Here is a 24,724-nt window from a genome sequence, read left to right on the forward strand (position 1 = left end):
TCAGTGTTTGATAATCAATGCAGGGGCGCAGTCCCCAATCTTTGTTCTTAACAAAAAAAGAAGCCTGAGGAGGATGGTGACGTAGAGGGGCGGAAAAAACCCTGCTGGAGTCTCTCCTGTACGTAGGTCTCCATGGCCTCGGTCTCCGCACAGGAGAGGGGATAGACGTGTCCTCTCGGGAGGGCTGCGTCAGACAGAAGGTCAATGGCACAGTCCCAGGGGCGATGAGGAGGCAGGCGTGGAGCCTCGGTGGTCTGGACATTCCACCGTTGTGGTGTTGACAGACATCGCGAGACACCTCCTCTGACACTCCTACGACCAACCCAGCAGTCTCCTCTCGGACCAGAAAATACAAGGTTAATCCAACTAAAACAACAGGGTGTGTCAATCATCAAGAAGATGATCTGTTCTAAATCAGTGCAATTTCTGTAATATTGCTGTAATATAGCCTGTTCAGAACTTTTGTCAGGGTTTAAACCATATTTTATTCCGTTGTCCAAATTTAGTTCCTTCTATTCCCTATAAACAATGACCTCTCAATCCCATTTTATTAGGGTCAGATTGAAATTTGCTTGCTGGGAAGGGATGGTCCACCTTTTTTAAGTAGGCAAGTCCGTTAACAACAAATTCTTATTTTCAACGACACAGTGGGTGTTCAAGGGCAGAATGACAGATTTTCACCTTGTCAGCACAGGGATTCGATCTTCCAACCTTACAGTTACTAGTCCAACACTCTAACCACTAGGCTACCTGCTGCCACTGCTTTGGGGAAGGTAGTGCATTTACCCACTATTTTACAATTGCTCTTCTGTTCTTATTTTCCCTATAAACAATGGCTTAACTTACTTTTGCTATTACCTTAATAAAGTTTTGAACCTTTTTGTGAAGTTTTGTTAAATTTTGGCTGTTATTAAGATTTATCTACTGCAAGCCTATGATATGAAGGCAGTGTGCACCAGCGCTCCGACTGACTCCAACTGACAGTTGAATTTGAGGTGAGGAAGAATGTTTCTGGTCTACCAGAGTTACTCCTATAATCTAACAATATAATGCGTATCTTTGTACAAAATATTCTGATTGAAAATGAACAAACTAACCTCCTTCTCCGAGTCTAGATATGTATAGCAGACGCAGTAGCCTTCTAACATAACGAAATGCTTGTTGCTGGCATATCTCTATCTGTCTCTTGGGATAGGCCTAAACATCTCTTCCTTTACTGTATATAAACAGGAAACTTTGGGAAAAGGACAGGCAGACATTTCTTTATTATTCATCTGGAGCCTCCCAGCTTAACCGCTGCTATTGTGGCAAAGGCTGTTTTCCAACGTGGTGTAATGTTTTTCATGTGTATTTAATGTTCTGAACCCAATAGGAATACATCCTTATCCTCTGCCGTTCCAAAGCCACAAGGACCTTCAAAATCTCAGCTCATTGAGCCCACATTTTCCTTCACACTCTGTCCTTTTTTAATGTGGTTCTTCTGTGGTATCTCAATATTTATACTGAACAAAAATATAAAATGGAACATGCAACAATTGAAAACATTTGACTGTGTTACAGTTCGTGTCAGGAAATCAGTCAATTGAAATAAATACATAAACAACAGCTGTGGTGGACAGTCCTGCAGTCAGCATGCCAATTGCACAATCCCTTTAAAACTTGTGACATCTGTAGCATTGTGTTGTGTAACAAAACAGCACATTTTAGAATGGCCTTTTATTGTCCCCAGCACAAGGTGTACTTGTGTAATGATCATGCTGTTTAATCAGCTTCTTGTTATGCCACACCTGTCAGGTGGATGGATTATCTTGGCAAAAGAGAAATACTCACTAACAAACATGGATGTAAACAAATCTGTGGACAAAATTTGAGAGAAATAAGCTGGAACATTTCTGGGATCTTTTATTTCAGCTCATGAAACATGGGACCAACACTTTACATGTAGAGTTTATAATTTTGTTCAGTATATATGTGGTGCCAGACGTTACATGGTGACATTCATGCAAACCAGACATTGACACACACGGTACAATAGAGATTCCTATTAGCAGAAGTGTGGACTAGTCACATTACTTTTTAAAATCTGATTATACTGCTTGCATCAGTTACCTGATGTGGAATAGAGTTCCATGTAGTAATGGCTCTATATAGTACTGTGCACCTCCCATAGTCTGTTCTGGACTTGTGGACTGTGTAAAGACCTCTGGTGGCATGTCTTGTGGGGTATGCACAGATGTCTGAGCTGTGTGCTAGTCATTTAAACAGACAGCTTGGTGCTTTCAACATGTCAATACCCCTCACAAATACAAGTAGTGATGAAGTCAATCTCTCCTCCACTTTGAGCAAGGAGAGACTGACATGCATATTATTATTGTTTGCTGTCTCCAGGGGCAGCAGGTAGCCTAGTGGTTAGCGCGTTGGACTAGTAACCAAAAGGTTGCAAGATTGAATCCCCGAGCTGACAAGGTAAAAATCTGTCATTCTCCCCCTGAACAAGATGATATATATTCACACCTAGAACAGCTTCCATCATAATGGTTCTTTTTGAAAGAGAGAAAAAAATAATTTGGTAAAAGTTTGGTAAATCTAATCCAGTCTGAATCATCCTCTGGAAAAACAGACATGCTGTGGTAATAATTACATAACCAACGTTTCAATAGTATTACAGTTGTATAGTAATCCTGTGCGAATAGGGTTTAGTGATTTTTATATAGAATAATAGGGAGGATGAACCTTCATGAATCCTGCCCCTTTTCAAGTATCTCAACCCATAGTTTTCCAGGCTCCGGAAGCTGGCTTACAACGGGGCCCTATCTCTCCAGCTCTGTATTTCTGTCACTGCGTCTTCGAGTGTGTCTACTCTCCATCCACTGTGTAAATGACTCTCCCTGGTCCCTCCAGGTGACTTTCCCTGGTTCCTCTGGACTTATACTGTGTCTTTGTGCCATTGTGGGTTTTTAAGCAAATACAATGTTCATTGATCACATTTCCTGACTGAACCTTAGAATAACTTCAGATCACATGATGATAATCACAAATTGTAGCAGGAATTATATACAGTCATTTCATTCAGCAAACTTTATGATGATCATTGACAGCATTAGATATAAACATGGCACGAGTATTGCACTACAGATCCAAACGTGGAGTTTTTCCTGTTTTATTTTTTGTTTTGTTTTTATGCAAAAATGAGTCATGTTCAGCTGGTGAAATGTTGTTAGGGTATCTGCAAGGTTTGTGATACAAATGGTGGGCAATTAAATCCCCTGACCCTTCCAATCCCCCGTCACCTGTGACACATGACTAATTAGTGCCCACCGTTGAGAGGGGGGTCCAGGTGGGGTGCTGCTCACCTGATTGCTGGGGTGACCTGCTGGGTTGCAGTTTTCAGCAGCCATGGCTGTGTCGTGTCTGCGTCATGAAGACGGGTGCACCATCAAACCATTAGCAGGTGGGCACACAAATACACACAGCTCTACAGGGCTAATTAGCTGGGTCACTATTGGCATCCACAGCTCTATCTGGATCATCAAAGGAAACCTTTTATATTTTTACTTTTGCCCGAGAGACAAGGTGCAACAGAAATGAAAAGTTCACATGAGGAAAAAAGGCCCAGCTTTGAGTTGAGCGAGTGAGAGCTGCTTGATTTCCCTCAAGAGCGGCTCCTATTTTCTTCATGTCTCTCCCAATGGAGGAAATCAATCACATGATACTTATTGAGAGTGTGACCTTTGACCTTGAGAGTACCACCCCTGTTCATTAGGAAACAATTGAGAGCATCTCTCCTCTCCAAATTGAGTGGGTTTGGGGGATAGGCATTTGAACTGGCGATCCTCCTTATTATGGATGACGTCTGAAATCTCTGCTTACAGCTTACTTACTCATCCCCACGTCATCCCACCTCTGCACTGAGGAGAAGAGTGGCAGGATGGGGGAGATGTCGATTCTCAAAGTGCGGGAATAGAGTTCTGATTTTATTTTGTTGACATGGCTTGGTTTGTGTGTGTGTGTGTGTGTGTTTGTGTGTGTGTGTGTGTGTGTGTTTGTGTGTGTGTGTGTGTGTGTGTGTGCGTGTGTGCGTGCGTGCGTGCGTGCATGTGTGTGTGTTCGCGTGCGTGAGAGCGAGAGAAAGAGAGAACAGGAGATAGAACAGGAGAGAGAAAGAGAGAGAGAATGGGAGAGAGAGGGAGAGAGAAAGAGAGGGAGAATGGGAGCGAGAGACAAAGAGAGAAAGGGATAATGCCTATGGTTGTGTATAGTTGTTTTAACCATTAACAATATCAAACAGTACATATTCTAATAGCCATATTCCAAAGGAGATATATTCAGTTATGTCTCTTTGGATGATTTTCATTTCAGTCCTCCTAAAACAATAGTCTGGGGAAATCAGATATCACCCCACTTGTGACCTCATAAAACCAATGGATTACTTTCTTTAGTAAACAGACCCTCAGTACTGGCTGATGTTGAAAATACTTTTGATTGGAATTGTGCCTTCTTAATGGCACAATGATGTTTACATAGGTCTGTGTTAAAAGCTGAAACTTGATACGTGTTCCTAAGGGTCAATAAAATCATAGCCAAATAGAGCATCATTACCATGGTCCCTACTGCAATTCAGCTCTGAACTAGGCTTTGACTATAGAAATTGGAAATTGTTTGTTTATAGGTCACACATAATGAAGCTTCCTTTTATGACCAAATGAGAACGAGGTATTATTAGAGATCTCTGTCAACACAGGAGGCAGATATTCCATCTGATGCAATATCTAGTTCTACCCGTTGACTCTGCATTTTCCATGGATGTCAGATAGCCTGAGTTTAGTGTAGAATATAGATTTGTGAACCTCTGAAAGCAGAGGAGGGCGTTGTAGCGATCAACCTCTCAGCCTCCTTAACACTGGGCTGATTTCACTCATCCAGGGAAACTCCCAGGAAGCCTCATTTAAGCCCATATTCATTAGGTTCAATAAACCTGAAGAGAAAGAAGTGTTTGGTCTGTTCGACCCAGTGGATAATGCAGTCTCTCCAACATGGTGAAACGAGGTTTTGACTAACGATTCCTAACACCACCAGTTATTGGTGGGTAGTTGACCTCACTCCCACACTATTGATTTTGAGATGCCTGGGTAATTCATTTGAAAACTGGGCTGCTGTTGGGGAAAGCAACTAAAGGATAGTGTAGCAATGATGAGATCTCATTTCATGGGCAGTGAACTAGACGTTGTGTATGGATATCTAAGGGTCAACTTGGTCTCATAATAGAACCATAAAGAAATTCAGATTCGCAACAGCCTAGTTTACAGTAAATGCAAGCTCATGTTATGATAAGGTTAGGTTTAGGCATGCTAGCGAATGGTTAATGCAATGGTGAGGCTAAAAGATGAAAAACAAAAACACCTGGATTCAAACAGCATCGGCCCATTTGAGGATATTCCAGTATGCCTGTTTCATTAGAGTAACGATATTGGGACAAGTTACAAATATGTCTCAGTGCTGCCATCTCTGTCATGGCCACCCAAAGTACATGCTCTAAACTAATCTTGCCTGTGTGTGTGCTGTATCGTGTGTATGTATATATGTGTATCTGTACGCACGTGTGTGTGTGTGTATGAGCAGCAGGATGCACTCACTCCAGGTGGACTCGGTGCAACGCTGGATGGAGGACCTGCGTCACATGACGGAGGTGGAGTGCATGTGTGTTCTGCAGGCCAAGGCCATTGGCGTGGAGGAGGATGCCCAGGGTGAGCTCATCGTGGCCACGCGGGACCACGTGGCCCGCGACAACCTGCAGACGCTGCTGCGGCGGGCGCTGGTGGTCAGCACGGAGCTGGGCAAGATGTTCCAGCGGCTGGAGAAGGGCCGCTGGCAGCGGGTCCACAGCACGGCCGTCCGGGCCAACTGCCACGTGCGCTCGCTGGTGCATGAGTATAGCGCCGCCCGTAACACCCCCTCAGAGATGCAGAAGGTGAGGATGAAGGGAGAAGTGGACTGGTCTGGGTAGGAGGGACGGAGGGAGGGAGGAGGATGGAGGGAGAAGTGGACTGGTCTGGGTAGGAGGGAGGGAGGGAGGAGGGAGGGAGGGAGGGAGGGAGGGAGGGAGGGAGGGGGATGGAGGGAGAAGTGGACTGGTCTGGGTAGGAGGGTGGAGGAAGAAGTGGACTGGTCTGGGTAGGAGGGAGGGAGGGAGGGAGGAGAATGGAGGGAGAAGTGGACTGGTCTGGGTAGGAGGGAGGGAGGGAGGGAGGGAGGGAGGATGGAGGGAGAAGTGGACTGGTCTGGGTAGGAGGGAGGGAGGGAGGGAGGAGGATGGAGGGAGAAGTGGACTGGTCTGGGTAGGAGGGAGGGAGGGAGGGAGGGAGGGAGGGAGGGAGGGAGGGAGGGAGGGAGGGAGGGAGGGAGGGAGGGAGGGAGGGAGGGAGGGAGGGAGAAGTGGACTGGTCTGGGTAGGAGGGTGGAGGAAGAAGTGGACTGGTCTGGGTAGGAGGGTGGAGGGAGAAGTGGACTGGTCTGGGTAGGAGGGAGGGAGGAGGATGGAGGGAGAAGTGGACTGGTCTGGGTAGGAGGGTGGAGGAAGAAGTGGACTGGTCTGGGTAGGAGGGTGGAGGGAGAAGTGGACTGGTCTGGGTAGGAGGGTGGAGGGAGAAGTGGACTGGTCTGGGTAGGAGGGTGGAGGAAGAAGTGGACTGGTCTGGGTAGGAGGGAGGGAGGAGGATGGAGGGAGAAGTGGACTGTTCTGGGTAGGAGGGTGGAGGAGGATGGAGGAAGAAGTGGACTGGTCTGGGTAGGAGGGTGGAGGAGGAAGAAGTGGACTGGTCTGAGTAGGAGGGTGGAGGAAGAAGTGGACTGGTCTGGGTAGGAGGGTGGAGGGAGAAGTGGACTGGTCTGGGTAGGAGGGTGGAGGGAGAAGTGGACTGGTCTGGGTAGGAGGGAGGGAGGAGGGTAGAGGAAGAAGTGGACTGGTCTGGGTAGGAGGGTGAAGGAGGATGGAGGAAGAAGTGGACTGGTCTGGGTAGGAGGGAGTGAGGGAGGAGGAAGAAGTGGACTGGTCTGGGTAGGAGGGTGGAGGAAGAAGTGGACTGAAAATGTTCCACGTTTCAATACCGGGAATAATTCAGATATTATCCAGAGAGTCCCGGGAAATACTGCAAAATCAGAAGTCCCCATTTAAAGCGGTTCAAAACCAAAATATGTTCACTATGCCAGGGTTCTCCCCAAATAAGAGGGGCTCTGCGACCCTTGTCAGCGAGGCTGCGCCACTATGTAAAGATTCCAGAGCAAATTAAACTGATATTTAGTAATAATAGGGTAATTATCTTTGATCACTAATTACATTGTTGTGAATTGTGAAACAGGCCGTTCATAAAATCAGGACATGTTCCTTAATTAATTCAGCACATTTCAGCAGTAGGCTATCTCAATGCAGAGTGCGCTCAGGACGCACCCCGAGTAGAATGTAGCATCGTCAAATCACAGAAACGTTTTACCTCCAGAGTGGCGGAGCGGTCAAGGCGCTGCATCTCAGTGCTAGATGTGTCACTACAGACCTTGGTTCGATCCCGGGCTGTATCACAACTGGCCGTGATCGGGAGTCACGTAGGGCACTGCACAATTGGCCCAGCGTCGTTCGGGGAGGGTTTGGTCGGGGTAGGCTGTCATAATAATTTGTTCTTAACTGAATTGCCTAGTTAAATAAAATAAAAATGACCAAAGTTGCTAAGCTTGCTAGATAACCTCCTCCAACTTATGACAGAATATCTCCTATATTTGTCTAGATGGAGTTGATGATTATACAGATGGCAGTGCAGCTCATGAATAACGGGGAGATGAAGAGAGGATATGGTTTAAATATCAATGTATCTTAACGGGGACCAACTCTAACATCTGCCCTCATACAGTTTGTTGATCACATATTCTCTATTGAAGCTCTGGTATGGGCAGCAATACGGGAAATGTAGCGAGGGAAATGTTTTAGCTGTATTTTGACATGCATAGGCAAAAGACGTGGTTTGATAATGTAACCTATGGACTACAGAATAAAGTTAGGAATTTGTATGCGCGATAGGAGTCAGGATTTGTATGAGCAATAGGAGTCAGGATTTGTATGCGCGATAGGAGTCAGGATTTGTATGCGCGACAGGAGTCAGGATTTGTATGTGTGATAGGAGTCAGGATTTGTATGTGCGATAGGAGTCAGGATTTGTATGCGCGATAGGAGTAAGGATTTGTATGCGTGATAGGAGTCAGGATTTGTATGCGTGATAGGAGTCAGGATTTGTATGAGTGATAGGAGTCAGGATTTGTATGAGCGATAGGAGTCAGGATTTGTATGCGCGATAGGAGTCAGGATTTGTATGCGCGACAGGAGTCAGGATTTGTATGTGTGATAGGAGTCAGGATTTGTATGTGCGATAGGAGTCAGGATTTGTATGCGCGATAGGAGTCAGGATTTGTATGCGTGATAGGAGTCAGGATTTGTATGCGCGATAGGAGTCAGGATTTGTATGCGTGATAGGAGTCAGGATTTGTATGCGCGATAGGAGTCAGGATTTGGGTTGTTTAGCTTCTTCTCTGCTGTACATTTGAACATTGGCCGCATGTAAATGTTCACTATTACACATCACATAAGCTATTCATGCCAAGAGCAAAATTCGGACTAAAATAATATGAAAACGAGTCTCTGAGAGCCCCCTGTCTGGTTCCATCTTGGACGGGCTGTTGAAGAAATTAGCTGCCTCTGATGAGCCTCTCCCTCCAGTAGTTTGTGCAGGTTTCCTGTCAAGAGGAATCACAGTTGCATTGTATGATACGGAGTACTCACTTCATCCATTTTAAAATGATGCTGTGGAAGTTCTGCTTCTGTTACATACAGCTACTCATCCCACAGGACATTTTGTACGGTTCTCTGTGTGTGCATAAAGGGATGACCACTAATTGGAGAATGACATTGTTTTCTGCTTTGTGTGGGTGTTCTACTTTCTGTGTGTGTCTAATGTTTGTCTCATTGTAACCTGAAATGTGTGTTCCTCCTCTTTGAGTGCAGTATGAGACGTCTTTGCTTGAGAAGTGCATGGAGCTGACCACCATAACAGAGAGGTAAAACATTCATACAAAACCTTCTAATGACCTCTGAATATTGTCGTACACATTTGAATACAGTAGCTCACATAAATGTTTATGTTCAAGGTTTATCCAAACCCTCTCTTCTACAGATGCCTTCATACTGAGGACGAATTCTTCCTGAAGTCCATGAGGGAAGCCATTAACGAGATTCTCACCGATGTCAGCGATTCATTCAGCCACATGATTGACATGGCCCTGGCCAACGAGATCCAGGTATGAGGCTTTGACCACACCCATGACTCTCTTTTTTAGTCATAATTAGGCCTTCAACACAAATCAAATCCAAATTTCATTGGTCACATACAGTGCCTTGCGAAAGTATTCGGCCCCCTTGAACTTTGCGACCTTTTGTCACATTTCAGGCTTCAAACATAAAGATATAAAACTGTATTTTTTTGTGAAGAATCAACAACAAGTGGGACACAATCATGAAGTGGAACGACATTTATTGGATATTTCAAACTTTTTTAACAAATCAAAAACTGAAAAATTGGGCGTGCAAAATTATTCAGCCCCTTTACTTTCAGTGCAGCAAACTCTCTCCAGAAGTTCAGTGAGGATCTCTGAATGATCCAATGTTGACCTAAATGACTAATGATGATAAATACAATCCACCTGTGTGTAATCAAGTCTCCGTATAAATGCACCTGCACTGTGATAGTCTCAGAGGTCCGTTAAAAGCGCAGAGAGCATCATGAAGAACAAGGAACACACCAGGCAGGTCCGAGATACTGTTGTGAAGAAGTTTAAAGCCGGATTTGGATACAAAAAGATTTCCCAAGCTTTAAACTTCCCAAGGAGCACTGTGCAAGCGATAATAATGAAATGGAAGGAGTATCAGACCACTGCAAATCTACCAAGACCTGACCTTCGCAAGGCACTGTACATGTGGTTAGCAGAAGTAGCGAGTGTAGCGACATGCTTGTGCTTCTAATTCCGAACGTGCAGTAATATCTAACAAGTAATCTAACAATTCCCCAATAACTACTTAATAAACACAAGTGTAAAGGAATGAATGGGAATATGTACATATAAATATATGGATGAGCAATGGCCGAACGGCATAGGCAAGATGCAGTAGATGGTATAGAGTAAGGTATATACATATGAGACGAGTAATGTAGGGTATGTAAACATTATATAAAGTGGCATTGTTTAAATTGACTAGTGATACATTTATTACATCCAATTTGTAATTATTAACGTGAGCTGGAGTTGAGTCAGTATGTTGGCAGCAGCCACTCAATGTTAGTGGTGGGTGTTTAACAGTCTGATGGCCTTGAGATTCAGTCTCTCGGTCCCAGCTTTGATGCACCTGTACTGACCTCGCCTTCTGGATGATAGCGGGGTGAACAGGCAGTGGCTCGGGTGGTTGCTGTCCTTGATGATCTTTATGGCCTTCCTGTGACATCGGGTGATGTAGGTGTCCTGGAGGGCAGGTAGTTCCCCCCTGGTGATGCGTTGTGCAGACCTCACTATCCTCTGGAGAGCCTTGCGGTTGTGGGCGGAGCAGTTTCCTTATCGACAGGATGTTCTCGATTGTGCATCTGTAAAAGTTTGTGAGTGTTTTCGGTGACAAGCCAAATTTCTTCAGCCTCCTGAGGTTGAAGAGAGCTGTTGCACCTTCTTCACCACACTGTCTGTGTGGTGGACCATTTCAGTTTGTCCGTGATGTGTATGCCGCGGAACTTAAAACTTTCCACCTTCTCCACTACTGTCCCGTCGATGTGGATAGGGGGCTGCTCCCTCTGCTGTTTCCTGAAGTCCACGATCATCTCCTTTGTTTTGTTGGTTATTTTCCTGACACCACACTCCGAGGGCCCTCACCTCCTCCTTGTAGGCCGTCTCGTCGTTGTTGGTAATCAAGCCTACCACTGTAGTGTCGTCTGCAAGCTAGGTGATTGAGGTGCCGGCGTGCATGGTATTTTGGTATTTTGTGTTTAAGAACTTGTAGTTGTAAATGAGAACTTGCGCTCAACTAGCCTACCTGGTTAAATAAAGGTGAAATAAAACAAATAAAAAATTAATTATAATAAATGATCACAACAGTATGAACTGCAGTGGTGTAAAGTACTTAAGAGTGGGTTCGTAAATTCAATCTGGAGTGCGCTCAGAGTGCCCTCTGGGCGTTTGTAAATTCAGAGCGTTGTCAGATTGTCCGTTCGTAAATTCAGGAGTAGGGTTGATCCTAGCGTTCTGGCCTCACAATGGCAGTCAAGCACCCAAGCTAACTGGCTAACGTTGGCTAGCTTGCTAGCTATTTCCAGACACAAATGAGAGAACACCTCCCTCTGACCATTTTACTCACCGTAGCAGAGCTGGCTAGGCTGTTTACATGTTATCAAGAGTGTTGGTGACTGTAACTGTGCTGCTGGAAACAATTTAATTATGTTTTTTTGTCAACGTTTAGTGACATATTTTTTTTTTTTTGCACAACTTTAACTAACTCCAATTCATTCTTAATGAAAATAATAAACTTTTTACTCCATACATTTTCCCTGACACCCAAAAGTACATTTTGAATGCTTAGTAGGACAGGAAAATGGTCAAATTTGCGCACTTATTGTAACGGCTTTCTTCCTGGAAAGGAGAGGCGGACCAAAACGCAGCGTGGTTAGAGTTCATGTTATTTTAATAAGGTAACTCATGAACAGAATATAAAACAATAAACGTGGCAAAACCGAAACAGTCCTAACTGGTGCAGAAAACACAAAGACAGGAAACAACCACCCACAAACCCCAACACAAAACAAGCTACCTAAATATGGTTCCCAATCAGAGACAATGACTAACACCTGCCTCTGATTGAGAACCATATCAGGCCAACCACAGAAACAGACAAACTAGACACACAACATAAAATGCCCACCCAGCTCACGTCCTGACCAACACTAAAACAAGGAAAACACACAAGAACTATGGTCAGAACGTGACACTTATCAAGAGAACATCCTTGGTCTTCCCTACCGCCTCAGATCTGGCGGAATCACTAAACACAAATGCTTAGTTTGTAAATTATATTTGCGTGTTGGAGTGTTCCTCTGGCAATCCGTAAATTTTAAAAACAAGAAAAAAGTCTGGTTTGCTTAATATAAGGAATTTGAAATTATTTTTACTTTTGATACTTAAGTATATTTTAGCAATTAAATGTACTTTTAATACTTAGCTATATTTCAAACCAAATGCTTTTAGACTTTTACATTAGTAGTACTTCACTGGGTGACTCACCTTTACTTGAGTCATTTTCTATTAAGGTATCTTTACTTTTACTCAAGTATAATAATTGGGTATTTTTTCCACCACTGATGAACTGGTATTAACGAATTGCATATTGAGTTCAATGGAAAATGTAACCCTTATTCAGATAATTCATTTACGCTCAGTTTAAATATTCATAATAGTATCATTAATTAGTTCTAATATTGATCTTCTATATCGTATAAATTCAGAACTTCCTCCTTTCACTGAAATTTCACTTTGCTGTTTCACTTTCGGGAAAGAGATGTCTCAATGGTATGTCTGTGGTTTTGTCATGGCACTCGTGTGTGTGTGTGTGTGTGTGTGTGTGTGTGTGCCGGTCCTCTCCAGATCCTGATCAGGAAGATTGAGTCGTCAGACAGTGTGTACACCATAGGCAGTGACATCAGCAACCTGCTCTCCCTCACCCAGGATGGCCCGCAGCTCTGCAGAATCATCGCTAAGGTGAGACACACCCCCTCAGACAGACACACCCCCTCAGACAGACACACCCCTCTGTCTGCATATACGTAGGGCCGTGTTCATTAGGGACATAACTGATTTTTTTTGTTTGTTCATGCAACTGTGGTGCGTAATGAACATGACCCTGCTACAATCCCCATGTTCACACAGTTCCACCTCTCTTGGCCATCCACTTCCCCATCCCTCATCATGAACCATTGGCCCAATCCCAAACAGATCCACGGGCCCCTGTAAATCCCTGTTCACTCTTCCTTGCAGACCGTAAAGGAGCTAAGGATCGGTTTGGGATTGAGCAAAAAGTCCTGCCCACCTACCACCCACCTACCATACTATACATATACAGTATATCTCTACAGCTACATAGTCATATGCTCCAAGAGATAAGAGGGGACAGGCCAGACACTACGTCCCTGTGGTCTTTAGACAACCAGATGCTTCCAGGATGCACTTGATAAGACTCTTCCGGGTGGGAGACTCTGCCCATCAACTTAACACAAGTGCACATGTGGGCGCGCACACACACACACACACACACACACACACACACACACACACACACACACACACACACACACACACACACACACACACACACACACACACACACACACAGAGACAGACAGACAGACAGACAGACAGACAGACAGACAGACAGACAGACAGACAGACAGACAGACACACACACACACATTACACACAAAAGCAAGTTTCCTTGTTGCCAGATGAGATCAGTAGTGTCAGTTCCCATTAGTAATGGGCATTGATCACACAGACTGCCTGCCTCCCATCTACCTTCCCTCATACAGCATCTCTGGTTGGTTAAGAAATAATTCCTGGGCCTCCCGAGTGGAGCAGAGGTCTAAGGCACTGCATCGCAATGCTTGAGGCGTCCCTACAGATCCGGGTTCGATCCCAGGCTGTATCACAACCGGGCATGACTGGGAGTCCCACAGGGCGGCACAAAATTGGCCCAGCTTTAGGGGAGGGTTTGTCCAGGGGGCTTTACTTGGCTCATCGCATTCTAGCAACTCCTTGTGGCGGGCCGGGCGCCTGCAAGCTGACTTCGGTCGTCAGTTGGACGGTGTTTCCTCTGACACATGGCTGCGTCTGGCATCCGGGTTAAGTGGGCGGGTGTTAAGAAGCACGATTTGGCGGGACATGTTTCGGAAGACGCATGACTCCACCTTCGCCTCTCCCGAGCCTGTTGGGGAGTTGCAGCAATGAGACAAGATCGTAATTAGATACCAATTGGATTCGCATACTGCCCCAACAGATTCACAGATGACACAATCTCAATCGCACTCCACACTGCCATTTCCCACCTGGACAAAAGGAACACCTAAGTGACTATGTTGTTCATTGACTTTAGTTCAGCGTTCAACACCATAGTGCCCACGAATCTCATCACTAAGCTATAGACTCTGGGACTAAACATCTCCCACTGCAACTGGATCCTAAACTTCCGGACGGGCCGCGCCCCCAGGTGGTAAGAGTGGGCAACAACACATATGCCACGTTGATTCTCAACACGGGGGCCCCTCAGGGGTGCGTGCTTAGTCCCCTCCTGTACTCTCTGTTCACCCACGATTGCGTGGACAAGCACGACTCCAACACCATCATCAAGTTTGCTGACGACACAACAGTGGTAGGCCTGATCACCGACAACGATGAGACAGTCTATAGGGAGGAGGTCAGTGACCTGGCAGTGTGGTGCGCCTTGAGGTCGGATGCCAAGCAGTTGTCTTAACAAGTGGTGATGCAGCCAGTCCAGATGCTCTCAATGGGGCCGAACTCTCTGCCATCCAGGATCTCTATACCAGGCAGTGTCAGAGGAAGGCCCTAAATATTGTCAAAGTTTCCAGCCACCCAAGTCATAGACTGTTCTCTTGCTACTGCACGGAAAGCAGTACCGATGCACCAAGTCTGGAACCAAAAGTACCCTGAACAGCTTCTACCCCCAGGCCATAAGACTGCTAAATAGTTAGGTAAATAGTTAACCAAATGGCAACCAGGACTATCTGCATTGACCCTTTTTGTACCAACTCTTTTAACTCATCACATACCTTGCTGTTACAGTTTACTATCTAATTATTTCATTTACCTTTATTTCAACAGGGAAATCATATTGAGACTAATGCGTCTTTTACAAATGAGCCCTGTACAATACAAAAAAGAAGCATGTACAACAGGCATGTATACACATAAACGAAGACAATATACACATTAAATACACATATAGATACACATAAATAAAGATAATTTACACATTAAATACACATATAGATACACATAAGTAAATACACATTAAATACCTATATATATTGATACAAAACACAGTCAATTAAAACAAACACATACTCCATTATTATAAAAATCATCTGTCAGTTGTCTGAATTTACAGAGGGACTTTAAAGCATCCAATGGAATCGTCTTTTGGAGATGATTCCAAACATAGGGTGCAAGGAAATGAATGGCCGATTTAGAGAAATATGTGTGCATATAAGTACATATGTGCCTCAATAACCTTGTACCCCGGCACATTGACTCAGTACTGGTACCTCTTGTATATAGCCAAGTTATTACCTTGTACCCCTGCACATTGACTCAGTACTGGTACCCCTTATATATAGCCAAGTTATTACCTTGTACCCCTGCACATTGACTCAGTACTGGTACCCCTTGTATATAGCCACGTTATTACCTCGTACCCCTGCACATTGACTCAGTACTGGTACCCCTTGTATATAGCCAAGTTATTACCTTGTACCCCTGCACATTGACTCAGTACTGGTACCTCTTGTATATAGCCAAGTTATTACCTTGTACCCCTGCACATTGACTCAGTACTGGTACCCCTTGTATATAGCCAAGTTATTACCTTGTACCCCTGCACATTGACTCAGTACTGGTACTCCTTATATATAGCCAAGTTATTACCTTGTACCCCTGCACATTGACTCAGTACTGGTACTCCTTGTATATAGAGGTTATTACCTTGTACCCGTGCACATTGACTCAGTACTGGTACTCCTTGTATATAGAGGTTATTACCTTGTACCCCTGCACATTGACTCAGTACTGGTACTCCTTGTATATAGAGGTTATTACCTTGTACCCCTGCACATTGACTCAGTACTGGTACTCCTTGTATATAGAGGTTATTACCTTGTACCCCTGCACATTGACTCAGTACTGGTACTCCTTGTATAAAGCCAAGTTATTACCTTGTACCCCTGCACATTGACTCAGTACTGGTACCTCTTGTATATAGCCAAGTTATTACCTTGTACCCCTGCACATTGACTCAGTACTGGTACCTGTTGTATATAGCCACGTTATTACCTTGTACCCCTGCACATTGACTCAGTACTGGTACCCCTTATATATAGCCAAGTTATTACCTTGTACCCCTGCACATTGACTCAGTACTGGTACCCCTTATATATAGCCAAGTTATTACCTTGTACCCCTGCACATTGACTCAGTACTGGTACTCCTTGTATATAGCCAAGTTATTACCTTGTACCCCTGCACATTGACTCAGTACTGGTACTCCTTGTATAAAGCCAAGTTATTACCTTGTACCCCTGCACATTGACTCAGTACTGGTACTCCTTGTATAAAGCCAAGTTATTGTTACATATTGTGTATCTATTATTACATTTAATATTACATGTTTTACTTTTGTAATGTTTTTTTGTTCAGAAGGGACCGTATGTAAACATTTCACTGTTAGTCCACACCTGTTGTTTACGAAGCGTGTGACGAATAACATGTGATTTGATATAAAGCATAGGTAAACCTCCTTCCTACCTTTGTCATCACTATTTTACTGTAATAGTACCAGTTACCAGTCTCGTCAAAACATATATTATTTATTTCAAGGGATTTCCTGGTCAAATAAAAGTTAAATTAAATTAAATAAAAATAGCTAACCTGAGAAGTCTAACAACACCTGCGTCACAGAAAAATAATGAAAGCATTACAGGACTCCAGGAAATTGAAAATAATAACTTGTTTTGGGGCTGTGACGCTCTTTAGAATGGTTGGAAAATGTAATGAAGAATACTGCTCAGGGATTGGCTAAAATGGATGGTGCTTTTGGTCTTCCAGGGACTGTATTGCGTGGGCAGATCAGGTAAGAGCGGTTAGGGTGTAGGGGGCAGGACGATTAGCCACTCCAGGCTTGGCTATGGTCCTATCTGTGCATGAGACGTACCAGCACCTCCTATAATGGGTCTTATTAGAATAATGGCGGTAGTTACGGGACCTTTTCTTGCAGGTCATTCTATCAATCTCCATGTTGAATAGAATTCTGTCAGCAAGTGGTTTTGCGAGAGGAAATGACTGCTTGTGGATACTACGGATTGCTTATGTTTGTTTGGGGCAATTCCACATTAACATATTAATGCTGAGACTAAGATTTCTCACTTTAAAATGTATGCCAGACATAGATCTATGATTGATAAGTTAATCAAACCATACAACTCTATGCACAAAGACTATCTTTAACAATTTCCACAGGACATTTTACAAAAACACATTTACTTGAAGAACAGTACAGATGCAAAGTTTGGTAACAGAATTATGTTTTTTGCTGTATGTGTGGTGGAATTGCCCTTTACCCTATTCTGCATTTCAAAACAGATAAACAACCATTATAGGTAGCATCCGGTGGAGGGGTGGGGTACTATTAAGCTGTACGGAATTGTTTTAAGAAGGTCATACGAAGGTTAATTTTTATATTTGATTTAGAATTTTTAGTCCCCTTGAAGTAGAAAAAAAATTGATGAAAAAATGATTTGAAATAAATGTCGGGGCCTTGCTGCTTTTATCCCAAACAAACACATAAAAAAAAGATTCACTACATGGAACAACAGATAGTCCCCCACAAAAATACTGAAGTGTCTGTCCTATATCTGAGAGATATACAGGAGGTTGGTGGCACCTTAATTGGGAAGGACGGACTTGTGGTGATGGTCATAATAGTTTGTAGGCCAAACTGTTTGGACGCTACAGAATGTTTTGTGAGAAGAATGATTTTCTGGATGTCACATGTTCTGACAAACACTGCTCAAGCTCTGTCACCTTTCCCCGCAGATGTGGAAGAGTTACATAGGCAGATGTGGAAGAGTTACATAGGCAGATGTGAAAGAGTTACATAGGCAGATGTGGAAGAGTTACATGGGCAGATGTGGAAGAGTTACATAGGCAGATGTGGAAGAGTTACATAGGCAGATGTGGAAGAGTTACATAGGCAGATGTGGAAGAGTTACATGGGCAGATGTGGAAAAGTTACATGGGCAGATGTGGAAGAGTTACATAGGCAGATGTGGAAGAGTTACATAGGCAGATGTGGAAGGGTTACATAGGCAGATGTGGAAGGGTTACATAGGCAGATGTGGAAGGGTTACATAGGCAGATGTGGAAGAGTTACATAGGCAGATGCGTTGGATTGAGACTCATCCAAACTCTGATATATCTAGCTTAAACTGACAGACTGTTTGGGGGATGTTTTTAATATGAGGGCGCAGACATTGACCTTAGGGTTAGCTTGAGTCACTGGCTAGCCTGTCAGGTTGGGAAGCCTACTGAGCACTAATGGCTTGACTATTCGGCCTGGTTGGATAGTCAATTGTTGGCAAGTCTTTTGGGCACTTTTGGCTATTGGAAGGTTTGAGCTAACACAGTCTGTTTGGCTTGAGGGACTATCAATTTAACATAAGCTCAGGCTAGCTTGTTAAGCACTGAGCATTGTCTGCTAATGTTAATGATGATGCTAATGGTGTTGTTGTTTTGTTTGTCCACAGGAGGGCGCTGTGGTGGCCCTGTTTAAGATCTGCCGGCAGGACTGCTTCAGCGACCTTTACGCGCACGCCCTGAGGGCGGTGGCCTCCATATGTTGTGTGGAGGAGGGCATCAATCAGCTGGAGAAGGTAGTGTAGTGCGGCATTTATTCCCATAGACACTAGCACACACACCCATTCAGAGGTTGGTTTTCACCGATGACGGCAGTGACACATGTCCAGCATGCTCTCCAGAAAGGTGCCAGGTGCTGGGTGGAGGTGTGGTTAGCCAACACTACTGGTGTCTGATACACAAACAAAAAGATTTACACAGAAACATATGCATGCAGATGCAAACTGACACACACACAACCAATCAACCATAAAACCATACAACCGTACACAAAAATGTATTTACTAATAAGCGGCAGAACACAGACAGACCAACAGACAGATAGACATTGGTCTGCTGGAGTGAGAGCTTCGGTGGGAGATGTTTAGTCTTCCAGTGAGCATGTATAAATGCTCAACTACTACACTGGGGCTGGAGGCCTCACACACACAGCATATTTTTATAGGGGCACAAGTTTGTTTTCACAGGTGAAAACGTGCTAACAATGAGAGTAGCGGAATGCTTTTTCATTTGTTAAATGTATTTTTAAAATATTTTGTTTAGGGGTAGATCAGCTTTAACATTGCAGATAGACTGTAGCTTCCGTCAATGTAATTGTCTGCATCATTTCCAATCCCACATATATTTTGGGGGTAAATATATGTATTTATATACATCAAATCAAGTCAAATGTATTTATAAAGCCCTTCTTGCATCAGCTGATGTCTCAAAGTACTGTACAGAAACCCAGCCTAAAACCCCAAACAGCAAGCAATGCAGGTGTAGAAGCATGGTGGCTAGGAAAAACTCCCTAGAAAGGCCAAAACCTAGGAAGAACCCTAGAGAGGAACCAGGTCCAGTCCTCTTCTGGCTGTGCCGGTTGGAGATTATAACAGAACATGGCCAAGATGTTCAAATGTTCATAAATGACCAGCAAGTCAGCACCTCAGGAATAAATGTCAGTTGGCTTTTCATAGCCGATCATTAAGAGTATCTCTACCGCTCCTGCTGTCTCTAGAGAGTTGAAAACAGCAGGTCTGGGACAGGTAGCACGTCCGGTGAACAGGTCAGGGTTCCATAGCCGCAGGCAGATCAGTTGAAACTGGAGCAACATACATACATACATACATACATACATACATACATACATACACTACCATTCAATGTTTGGGGTCACTTCGAAATGTCCTTGTTTTTGAAAGAAAAGCTCATTTATTTGTTCATTAAAATAACATCTAATTGATCAGAAATACAGTGTAGACATTCCGACTCCGGGATGCTTATTTTATTTTTTTATTTTATTTTCCTTGTTGGTCATAAAATACTTTAAAAACACCAGAAAATCAGCTCCAAGTTATTTTAATTTTGTAAATCTGTTCCCAAGTATTACCACACACAATAGAGAGACATGTGATCGTATACAAATGTAAGCAAGCATTGAATTTATTATGTTTTAATAAAACGTTATATCTGTTTGGGCTTCTTGTAGTCAATATGCAGTCTAAAAATGATTTGTAATTCTAAACTGGGTGGTTCGAGCCCTGAATGCTGATCGGCTGACAGCCATGGTATATCAGTCCGTATACCATTCAACCCCTCCCATCTATCTCTTAACTAAAGGATTGGCCCCCTTTTTTTTCACCTAAAATGACATACCCAAATCTAACTGCCTGTAGCTCAGGCCCTGAAGCAAGGTTTTGTATATTCTTGGTACCATTTGAAAGGAAACACTTTGATGTTTGTGTAAATGTTAAAGGAATGTAGGAGAATTCAACACATTAGATCTGGTAAAAGATAATACAAAGAAAAAAACAACCTTTTTTGTATTTGTTTTGTACCATCAGCTTTGAATTGCAAGAGAAAAGCTATCATGTATTATGCCAGCCCAGGTGCAATTTATTTAGATTTTGGCCACTAGATGGCAGCAGTGTATGTGCAAAGTTTTAGACTCCAATGAACCATTGCTCAAAATGTTGTTTCAAGACAGCCCAAATGTGCCTAATTTGTTTATTAATAACTTTTCATGTTCAAAACTGTGCACTTTTATCAAACAATAGCATGGTATTCGTTCACTGTAATAGCTACTCTAAATTGTACAGTGCAGTTAGATTAACAATAATTTAATCTTTCTGCCAATTTCAGATTTATTTATGTCCTGGGAAATGTTCTTGTTATTTACAACCTCATGCTAATTGCATCAACTGTCCCGCAGAAGAAGTTAACACCATCCAGATTAGATTTCAATTTGCCATATGTTTTTCAACTGTGCTGTGATGCTCCACAAAAGTTCTGAACATTTCTACTCTCATAGTTTCTACAGATTGTAAATTAAAGATAAAATGTTTTGCTAAATGTATTATTGTATTATTGATGGATTGACTATGCCTTTTCAAGTCACCCAGTGTTGCCATCTGCAGTGTTAGCGCCAAGTAAATGTTTCAATTCTTCAGCCATTCCTGGACATGTGACCAAAAATGAGCTACATATGGACAGTACCAAAATAAATGATCTAATGACCTCGCAACAAAATATGCAGAGCTGGGAAGGTTGTATCCGCATATATATATAAAATTATATTGGTATATTGTAGTCATTTACATAGAAAAATTCAAAGTTTTGAATCTGGTGTTGTATTGCATGTCAATTCGTAAACCATGTGCCATGGAATCGGTACATCGAAGATCTCTACCCAATTATTTTGCAATCTCTATGGCACAGCTGTCATTTGTTTTGTCCTTAAATGAAACTGGTATATATTTTTATTTATCACAATTTTATTTAAAGCGTTGGACTAGTAACCGAAAGGCTGCAAGATTAAATCCTCGAGCTGACAAAGTAAAAATCGGTCATTCTGCCCCTGGACAAGGCAGTTAACCCACTGTTCCTAGGCCGTCATTGAAAATAAGACTTTTTTCTTAACTGACTTGCCTATTTAAATAAAGGTAAACACAAAATATAATAATAATTGGTGGGAAACAGCTTGTTTACTTCTGTTGGGGCTTGTGGTTAAAACAGTAAGATCATGATGAAGTTGAACCTCCGTGGTTGTGTCTACTGCACTCTAAAAGGCACAAGTAGTCGAGCCAAGTAAGTGTCATCTTCCACACGATTAGTAATACATTTTGGAAGACATCCGGAGTAGACCGGGGGCAAGATATGAATGAGAAGTTCATCTCAGTGCAGCATATTTCGGGAAGAGGGAGAGGTGGGCGGAAGAGGGGATTGTTCCGCGTCGATGGGCCGTGCCGGCACGCTGGTGAAGTATTAGGAGACAGGAATACGGAGTTGTCCTATCATCAAGCTCATGGTGATGTTCTACAGGAAATGTCTCTGACAGGTGTGTCTAGGATGGATACTTTGTATGTGCTCACTCGAAACAATTCTACTCACGTTGAAAGTTTTTTGTAGACGTTTTGATAGAGAGACAAAAAAGCTAAAAATGACAATTATTGCAATGTTTTTCTGTTTGGGTGCTCTGTATTTTAACACTGGTCGCTTCCATTACAGACTTGACCGTCAAATCCTTCCAAAGGTAGAGTTAGACAGGTTATCTGTTTTGAGGTAAAAAAAAATGCTAATATTAATAAAAGGTTTAGTTTTATTCACAGTATATTTGCCGGGTCTACTGCTCAAAGATGCAAGGTCTCTAAGGTACTGTTATAATAGTGGGACGTGCACCAGAATTTTGTCTGCACAACATTGCCACCATGTGGATAAATATATTATATTTCCAAACCTGGATGAAAAAGTTCACTGTATAGACATCTCTCTCTCTCACACACTCTCACACACTCTCACACACTCTCACTCTCTCTCACTCACTCACTCACTCACTCACTCACTCACTCACTCACTCACTCACTCACACACACACACACACACACACACACACACACACACACACACACACACACAAACACACACACTTCTCGACCATCTCAAACGATGTCCAATTAGTATTCAGATAAAAGCAGCAGGAGGGGGGTGAACATCCACACTTTTTTCCCCATCAAGACTATTTATAAAATCGCCAAACCCAACGCTTTTTCTACCGTTACAAAATCAGATTTTATTGGAATACTCCTGTTTCACTTAACTATATTAGGAAACAACGACATTAGGTCTGCACCAACGAGGTGACAATTTTGAGAGATACGTGAATCACATACCCCCAAACCTGATGTGCACGTGTTGGGGAAATGGCAGGCGAGATCTGTGAGCCCTGTGAGCCCTGTGAGCCCTGTGAGCCCTCAGCCCCAGAGGGAGATGGCCGTAACATTAGAGTGGTGTCGTTTAATCGTGATTTCTTTATGGGCAGGGCTGCTAAGTCTCAACCGGGTTGGCACTGGACACTTAACCAGGGTGGACCCCGGACACTTAACCAGGGATAAGCTGGACACTTTGCCAGGGTTGACCCAGGACACTTAACTATCTGTCTGGACCGCCTAAAAATCGAGCCTACTATAGAGGGATTCTTAGATGAATCAAAGGCAGCTATCGATCCAATGAGATGCTCAGGGCTTGTTACATCATATGTGGTTATCATATGTGGGACTTCTTCAATTAATTCCAAATGGACTTGTGTGTGTTGTACTGTACTGTGTGTGTGTGTGCGATGGTGTGCGTGTGCATGTGCGTGTGCGTAGCCTGGTGTAGAGGAAAAGGGAAAATGGGATACCTAATCAGTTGTACAACTGAATTCATTCAACTGAATGCATCTTCCGCATTTAACCCGACCCCTCTGAATCAGAGAGGTGCGGGGGGGCTGCCTTAATCGACATCCACGTCTTCGGCGCCCGGGGAACAGTGGGTTAACTGCCTTGCGTCTTTATGTTTAGTATTAGGATTAGGATTCGACATAACAGAATGTGCTTCTCATTGTCTGCTATGCATTTGCGTCACCCGTCTTATAGGTGGATGGGATCCTGTGCTTGGCGGACATCCTGACCGATGAGAACAGAGCTGAGTCGGCGAGGGCAGAGGCAGCGGCAGTGGTGGCCCAGATCACCTCACCCCACCACACCTCCACCCAGCACCTGGGCAGCTTCCTGGAGAGCATGGAGGACATTGTCACCGCTCTCATCAGTGAGTGCATGGCTGCTGTACTGCAGGGCTTTGATGTGGCTAGATCAGTGTGTTCATTCTGAAACACTTTAAAGGAAAAACAAGAGAACGGCAGCTCCTTCACTTAGTTTTGGGATGGGGATGCAAAAAATGGTAACCACTCAAATTCAAAGGTGGAGCTATGAATGTAAGGTCCATGAGGTCAAGGTGATTTTTGAAGATGAATGTTTGTGTTTCCTCAAGAGTTGTGTGGGAGTGCCTCCTGTGGTGAGGTCTTCCTCCTGGCGTCTGCTGCCCTTGCCAACATCACATTCTTCGACAGCATGGCCTGTGAGATCCTCCTCCAGCTCAACGCCATCCACATCCTCCTACAGGCATGCAAAGACCGCCAGAGAGTTGATACTCCCTACTCTAAAGACCAGGTAGAGGACACGCTGATCTATATGTAGATCATTACTCAACCAAGACAGTGGTTTCAGTAGAGTGATTGGTTAAAATGCTGCGCTCGGGAGATACTTATTACTTATACTTATTCATACTTATTTTCCACCACAATTAGCAAATAAATTCATTAAAAATCCTACAATGTGATTTTCTGGATTTTTTTTCTCATTTTGTCTGTCATAGTTGAAGTGTACATATGATTAAAATTACAGGCTTCTCTAATCTTTTTAAGTGGGATAACTTGCACAATTGGTGGCTGACTAAATACTTTTTTGCCCCACTGTATGTAAACACCTTCATGTGTACACACCTGCCATATCTTCCTAATTTCCTAAGAGGGCATCCCATAAAAACAGATTTACCATAATTCAAAGTACTGTAGAATTTGAGTAAATCATGCCCAGCACTATCCGATTTTACAAGGAGGCATGCTAAAATGGGTTGAGTGTTGTCAAATCTCTGGTATGCCCTGTTG

General features: G+C 43.4%; 1 protein-coding gene across 2 annotated transcripts in view; it reads left to right on the forward strand.

The window, feature by feature from the left end:
* LOC110521283 (protein inscuteable homolog) overlaps window positions 1-24,724 on the forward strand; it is a 78,064-nt gene that overhangs the window by 49,100 nt on the left and 4,240 nt on the right. For both annotated transcript variants that reach the window (XM_021598740.2, XM_036969430.1), the window contains exons 3-9: window positions 5,620-5,968; window positions 9,044-9,096; window positions 9,213-9,336; window positions 12,712-12,825; window positions 18,654-18,779; window positions 23,655-23,826; window positions 24,049-24,227. In XM_021598740.2, coding sequence (XP_021454415.2) covers window positions 5,620-5,968; window positions 9,044-9,096; window positions 9,213-9,336; window positions 12,712-12,825; window positions 18,654-18,779; window positions 23,655-23,826; window positions 24,049-24,227 — 1,117 coding nt within the window. The remainder of the gene's footprint in view (window positions 1-5,619; window positions 5,969-9,043; window positions 9,097-9,212; window positions 9,337-12,711; window positions 12,826-18,653; window positions 18,780-23,654; window positions 23,827-24,048; window positions 24,228-24,724) is intronic.

Source organism: Oncorhynchus mykiss, chromosome 30 (assembly GCF_013265735.2).
Source record: "Oncorhynchus mykiss isolate Arlee chromosome 30, USDA_OmykA_1.1, whole genome shotgun sequence".
NCBI lineage: Eukaryota > Metazoa > Chordata > Actinopteri > Salmoniformes > Salmonidae > Oncorhynchus > Oncorhynchus mykiss.